The 7,500-nt window shown below is 46.5% G+C and overlaps 1 protein-coding gene across 1 annotated transcript in view; it reads left to right on the top strand.

Annotated features, from left to right (window-relative positions):
* The window catches only part of LOC134468224 (nesprin-2), a 270,548-nt gene that overhangs the window by 258,006 nt on the left and 5,042 nt on the right, over positions 1 to 7,500 (top strand). Inside the window, exons 112-114 of the mRNA XM_063222166.1 lie at positions 1,574 to 1,776; positions 2,138 to 2,419; positions 3,853 to 3,981. Of these exons, the coding sequence (XP_063078236.1) occupies positions 1,574 to 1,776; positions 2,138 to 2,419; positions 3,853 to 3,981 (614 nt within the window). The remainder of the gene's footprint in view (positions 1 to 1,573; positions 1,777 to 2,137; positions 2,420 to 3,852; positions 3,982 to 7,500) is intronic.

Genomic DNA, 7,500 nt, shown 5'->3' with positions numbered 1-7,500 from the left:
ACATTCATGCTTTGGGGAGTTCAGGGGCTGAGAGTTCGAGACAGCCTCCCTCTCTGATTGAGACTGCATCATCCAAATTCACACACGCACAAATCGCACAAATCTTTAAGCAAGACGTTAACCATAGACATTTGCGTGGCTCTGCAACACACAGACTAGAACACATGCTTTCCCCCACTCGAGCCGAGCAGAGCATAGCAGAGCAGAGCAGAGCAGATAAACTCTAATGGCTAGTCCAATTTCACGGCCGTAAATTAAGATGTCCCCCGTGCGATCATGTCTGTCATGTGGTCACGTTTGAAGTCGAGCGATGGCTTCTTTTAAAGTTACACAGCTGCTACAAATTATTGGATGACTTTCAGCCACATGTGTGTGTGTGTGTGTTTTTGTGTGTGTGTGTGTGTGTGTGTGTGTTTGTGTGTGTGTGTGTGTGTGTGTGTGTGTGTGTGTGTGTGTGTGTGTGTGTGTGTGTGTGTGTGTGTGTGTCTGTGTCTGTGTCTGTGTCTGTGTCTGTGGTCTTGCAACATCGCTTGATAGTTTATAGTCATGTTTTGGACTTTTGCTAGCTGTCATTGCAAGTTAGAGGACTTAATGGTTTACGTCTCAATTTTTTTAAGCAGCAAGAAACGAGTTCCAATATCCCTTTCTTGACTGTGTTTCTTTTTTTAAACTTTTACTTTTACTTTGTCCACCACTGCCCGTAACCCATTGTGTCCTGGAGCGACATATACGCTGCATTCAGATTTTTGAGATATGAGCTGTTCTATTAAAATTGTGGGTAGAATATGAATGAACACATTCTCGTGCAAAATGAAGGTTCTAGCTTTTACATGCAACTTATTTCATGTTTTTATGTGTTTCGGAGGCTGAGATATTTAGGTTTTAATAGGGAGAGGGCACCCTTTCTCAAAAAGGGCTTGGGCTAAATTGGGTTAAGGCACGCTGCTCCAACAGTGGAATGCCGTAATAGTAACTGAAAAAAGAACATTATTAATATAGTACTATACTACAAGCCGGACCGGCCAGACCATTCATTTAGAATTACTTCGCTATTCATGAATCGTCTGATTACGTTTCTCTGGGGAGGGTTTAGTTGTCCACCAGACGGCCGGCCAATAAGCGAAAGCACTTGGATGCCTAACAACTATGTCATGAACGTCAATTGTCAGCGATTGGTTCACTCCCACTCAAGCGCTCAAGGGCATTGAGCATCCAGACCAGAAATGAATTACGAAGTAATTACCAGTGGTCTGGTAAAACCAGGCTACTACACTACTATGACAGGGCCTTTAGTAATACATTACAACTTAGCCAGTGCCAGTTTGGGTAACAGCTCATTTATAACGGTGTTTTTATGATCTGTCAGCTGCAATGCCCTCACCTCTTCTCTCCTCTCCTCTCCTCCTCTTCTCTCCTCTCCTATCCTCTCCTTTCTCCTCCTCTTCTCTCCTCTCCTATCCTCTCCTTTCTCCTCCTCTTCTCTCCTCTCATATCCTCTCCTTTCTCCTCCTCTTATCTCCTCTCCTCTCCTCTCTCCTCTCTTCTCCTCTCCTCTCCTCTCTTCTCCTCTCAGGAGTGATCGAGCGCTGGGAGCTGCTTCAGGCCAAGGCCATGAGCGAGGACCTGCGCAGCCGGCGGGATGCCAAGCAGCTGACCTCTGACCTCCGTGACCTCACTTCCTGGCTGGCCCGGGTGACGCCGGAGCTGCAGCAGCTGCAGAGGCCCGAGCCCAGCGCCACCATTCAGACCATGGAGGCCAAGGTCCGCCAGCTCAAGGTAACGCTGGAGTCCCTAAAAACGTTTTCATCTCAGGAGTGTCTCATTGACACCGAGTATCTCTCCTGCTTAAGGTAAAGCTGGAATTATGTTCAGTTTTGTAAATATCTGCTAGCCTTTAGTAGTAGGTTTTCCCCCCACCAGAACATTGCTACAGTTTTAAGAAGCTGTCAACAGTCTCTTGATAATCATTCACTCTTTCACTGCCTCATCAGTCCGCCTCATCAATCACCCATTCTTGTACTTATGTTTCTCCACCCATCTCTATCTTCTCCCTCCCTCTTCTTCATCTTCTCCGTCCCTACATCTCTCCCTCCCTCCCTTTCTCCCTTCCTTCCCCTCTTCCCTTTCCCTGCTCCAGGAGATGCAGAAGACATTTGCGAGCTACAAGGCCAAGGTGCTGTCCCTTAATCTGGGAGGCCAGGAGCTCCAGCTTCAGCAGCAGGAGGTGCAGCAACAGGAGGAGCACCTCCAGGAGGAGCAGGGGGAGGAGGGGAAGGAGGAGGAGGAGGAGAAGGAGGAGGAGGAGAGCCCAGGGAGGCTTCAGGAAGCCCTGCAGACCATGAACCAGCGCTGGACGGAGGCCTGCACTCTCCTGGAGGACTGGGAGAGCAGCCTGCGGACCACGCTCATGCGTTGCCAGGTAACCATCTCCATTTACTCCAAGGGTGTTCTCTAATTTTTTTTTAATGTCTTTTTTTGTGGTCTTTTTTACTTTATTTATGATAGGACAGTGAAGGTGGTGACAGGAAGCGAGTGGGGAGAGAGAGACGGGTAGGGATGTAAATGAAATCGAAATGTATCGATGTATCGGAAGTATCGGCCGGCGATTTAATGAAATCGCATCGTATCGTGGGGCATTCTTAAGAATGGAAAAAGAATCGAATTGCTGGCCCCTGTGCAAAGCCCTAGCTCCATAACACAATAGTAGTGGAAAAGTAATTGGGAAAAATCAAATGGAACCGAATCGCATCGTATCGTGGGGAATTCTTAAGTATCGAAAAAAATCGAATCCCTGATTTAAGAAATCGAAACCGTATCGTATCATCATGAAGGCTGTGATTTACACCCCTAGAGATGGGGAAGGGCCGGCAAAGGATCGAACCCTGGGTCAATGGTAGACGAGTGCCACGGCAGGGCCTCTGAAGGTGTTTTCACACCTGGTCCCTTTCAGCCATTTAACCCATTTTAAGGCACCTGCAAAAAAAACCTCCTGCTGAATGCCTAAGGGCCTCCACACATCGGCTGTGACAAAGTGCAGAGCACTGCTCTGCCAAAGTTTGATTCCATTGTTTTCAATACAACTCCACACACCGACCGCAGACATTCAGGAGGCCAAAATGCACTTGTAACAATAGAGGGGTTTGTTTTTTTAATCCACGTTGCATCTTTATCCACATGTTGCGTTTACACCTAAACAGGATAAAAACAATATCCACATATAAAAGTATCCGCATACGTGTAAACAGCACCTTTGGAGTCCTCTTTTACAGAATTCAACAGGTGTTAATGAGAGGCCAATTAGCCTTACACCAATCACAGAATAACACCAGTTACAAGAAAAAAAAATGCTACCTACTAACATTACAAAGCACAGAACATTTGGCAAAAAAAAGGACAGACATATCCAGCTCCTCAACTTCTGTTTTGCTAAACGCTTCCCCTGTACTGGCCCTGCCGTGGCCAAACGGTGAGGCACCAGGTAACCACACCGGCAACCCGGGTACTACTCCGGCCCGGGTCATTGGCTGATCCTCCCCCATCTCTCTCTCGCACTCGCTTGCTGTCACCTCTCATATCGAAATAAAGGCAAAAATGCCCCTAAGGGAGGAAAAAAAAGCTTCCCCTATGCTGTATGTGACCTTTTCCCTCTCTCCCCCATCATGTACAGAAGTTCCACGAGACGCTTGAAACAGGTTAAGGTAAATCATCTAATAGAAGAGCCTTAAGAAAATGAGAACTGCAGGCTCTTCTATTAGATGATGTACCTCTTAACTTACAGTAACCTGGTTTACACCCCCCTGTATGTTGTACTGTATGTGACCTTCTCCCCCCCCTCTCCCCCATCATGTGCAGGAGTTCCACGAGACGCTTCACGGCCTGCTACTGTGGCTGGCCCATGCGGAGAGCAGGCGCTTCGCCGTCAGCATCCACGCTGACGCCACCCCACTGGCCTCGCTGCACGCGCACAAGGACACGCTGAAGGTAACACCAACGCAAACAACACACAGGTAGCAGCCCATGTAGAACAGCACCAAAAACACGACTAGCATTTTGACGAAACCATATACAGCACAAACAACTCACAGCCCATGTAAAACAGCACAAAACATGACCAGAACTTTGAATAGTACTTTGATTAAGCCAGTGGTTCTCAAACTTTTTCCATCATTCCCCCCTTCAGAGGGTCTGAATGCTTCCGAGCCCCCCCCAAGCAACAGCAGTAGGCCTACTTGCGCAAACTGATTTTGCGATCGCTGCGCATAATCAAAGGAAAGGTGACTGGTGGAGATTAAACAAAGAGGGACTGCAGTCAAATGCAGATGTGTGTTTGCTATGTTATTCAAATTCATGATAATTAATAATATAATGTTGGTGAGGGCTTTAAACGTATTGACTTATTGGCGAGACAGGAAATCATTTCCTTGGAGGGGAAAAGCCCAAAATTAGATACCTCCGCGCCCCCCCAGGGGGGCTTACGCCCCACTTTGAGAAAGACTGGATTAAACCATTATGCAACACAAACAACTCACAGCCCATGTAAAACAGCACAAAAACATGACTAGCACTTTGAATAGCACATGAATAGCACTTTGATGAAACCATATGCAACACAAACAACACACAACCCACATAGGTGCTAATTCTCTGTAGCGCACACTTGTTTACACGGCCAACACTGGCGTTAACTTAGCATGACTAGTTTGTTCCTACCGTAAGTGTCGAATCGTCAGAGTGGAAACTCTCCACACACCATCCTTCATCTCCCCGTCTCAGTCTCCACTACCACCCACACTCGGTTGTCAAGCTACAGCTAATTTTTCCTTATGGCAATGACAAACTCGTTTACACCAACACCGCACATTTGAAATAATTTGTCTGACTAGTTTGTTCCTACCATCCCACCATCAGAATGGAAAGTGTTTACTGTTGATCACATCTAGATTGGCCTTGCCAGATGTAAGCTTCAGTCAAAAAAAAAAAAAAAATCAGAGGGACGTACATTTCAAGCTTCAACAGAGCTCACTCATTCCGTACTAGTGATGTTTTTTCTAATGCCATGACCAAAATGTTAGCGAATCGGTTTCAAAGATTTCAAATTTCAACGGAGTTCACAACTCCATACAGTAATGGTTTCTAAATTCAGCCGTTCTAGAGCCTCTGTACCAATTACATTATTACGAGAGTGTGGTGAGACCTGGTTAGATACATAACCCCCCTATGACCCCCACTGGTAACACTTTATTATCATGTCTGCTTGTAAAGCATTAACCAAGTAAATAATAAAAAAATTATGAACAAAACATTAACAAATGTTTGTGAATGAATGGGAAATGTTATGCTATTTAAAAAAAAAAAATTAAACATGTACAAATTGTTTGTGAGTGAATAAAAAATACAATTTTAAAAGGTTTGTACAATCTTCAACATATTATTTTTAGATATTTTATAAAACATGAATACAATTTAGTTCGTAATAAAAACATTTGTTAATGTTTTTTTTTCATCATTAGCTAATTATTTGCTAATTCTTTGTAAGCAGACGTACCCCACCACTTGCTGTACACCATGACCATTGAACGCTATGACCACTACCACCGCTCTGCACTGCACATCACTGCCCACATCTTGCACTCCATTACCCCTCCAAGTCTTTCTTCCACTCATCCACCCATCTCCCCCAATGTTCACATCATCCACCTCCATCATCCGCTCCGCTCCGCCACTCTTCCATCCCCACCCTCCACCCCTCCACCCTCCTCCTCCACTCCTCCACCCCCCTCCCCCTAGTTCAAGTCATCCACCTCCATCATCTACTCTTCCACCCCCCACCCTCCACTCCTCCACCTCCACTTTTCCATCCCCACCCTCCACTCTACCACCATCCTGCGCTCCGCTCTGCTACTCCTCCTCCGCTCTTCCACCCCCCACACCTGCTGTCCTCCACCTCCCATCCTCCTCCACCTCCTCTCCTCCACCCCCATCCCCCACTGCGCAATCGCTCCACTTCTCCATCCCCATCCTCCACCCCCCATCCTCCACTCTGTTACCCCTCCACTCCCATTCATCACTCCTCTTTTCCTCCATTCCTAATCCTCCACCCATCTATCCTCCATCCTCCTCTCCTCCACTGTTCTTCTCCACCCTCATCCTCCAATCCACCACTCCTCCACTCCCCCCATACTTCCTCTCTTCCCGCTCAAGCTCTCCCGTTGCTCTGCTCATCTCCGTCTCTGCCAACCCCCCCCCCCCCCCAACACACACACACACACACACACACCACCCCCACCCCCATCCCGCCCACCCATCCACCCACGCCTATCCTGTCGTGCCTAATACACCTCTCATTCTGCCTGTTATTCGGATACAAAAAGATGAGAGAGGGCAAAAAAAAAATACCTTGCTCATGCTCTCCCTCTCTACTTCTTCAGCTCACGTTTTTTTTTTTCTCCGAAAGATCATTTTCTCTGTTTGACATCCCCTTTCATGCCAAGCCTATCTGCCTCCCATCAGCCGACTCAGTAATAAGAAGTAAAGATAGCGAATTTATTCTTGCTCTCCGGCGTAATGAAATTTGCTCAGTGACATTTTCGATAACCGAATGTGGGCTTCGTCCATGATTTCCGAGGGAGCCCAGGGGAGCATCCAGCAGCACCTGGTAATGTTCAAAATTGAAACCCCCAGTTTTGAGTGTTTCTTCCAAAATATATCATATAGTATCACATCGAGCTCGGTACAGGGGAGATGCTTTAGTGATCACGGACCAAAGGATGGTCAGTTGTCTGTCTGTCTCTCTGTATGTCTCTGTCTCGGTCTCTGTCTGTCTCTCTCTCTCTCTCTCTCTCTCTCTCTCTCTCTCTCTCTCTCTCTCTCTCTCTCTCTCTCTCTCTCTCACACACACACACACACACACACACACACACACACACACACGCACACACGCACACACACACACACCTAAATACAAGTCAAATGAACAAAAAAAAGGGGTTCCACGCGCTTCTGTTTTTACATCTGGTGCATCAACGGGAGGGAGGCAGGTAATCTTGAATGAAGAGAAGACACAGCTCAGATGGGATGCTTTTCTTTTTAATTCAAGTGCACATGTTTGGGACTAACTTTTCAATGGCAAGCCATCTTCATCAGTCCATGGGGACTCTGATGAAGATGGCTTGCCATCGAAACGTTAGTCCCTAACATGTTTTGCACTTGAATTAAAAAGAAAAAGCATCCCATCTGAGCTGCTCCGGTATCTTCTCTTCATACAAGTCAAATGAACTCAATTACACATAATTGAATTGAATTGAAATGTTTTGTTTTATTTATTTTAAATGAAATGGACTGAACTAAAACATGGTTGACCATGTGCTCTCTCCTCTTCTCCCCTCCTCTCTCCTCTCCTCTCCTGTCCTCTTCTCTTCTCCTCTCCTCTCTTCTCTTCTCCTCTCCTCTCCTCTTCTCTTCTCCTCTCCTCTCTTCTCTTCTCCTATCCTCAACTCTCCT

This window comes from Engraulis encrasicolus, chromosome 18 (assembly GCF_034702125.1).
Source record: "Engraulis encrasicolus isolate BLACKSEA-1 chromosome 18, IST_EnEncr_1.0, whole genome shotgun sequence".
Taxonomy (NCBI): Eukaryota; Metazoa; Chordata; class Actinopteri; order Clupeiformes; family Engraulidae; genus Engraulis; species Engraulis encrasicolus.
This window is presented reverse-complemented; position numbering and strand designations above follow the sequence as displayed.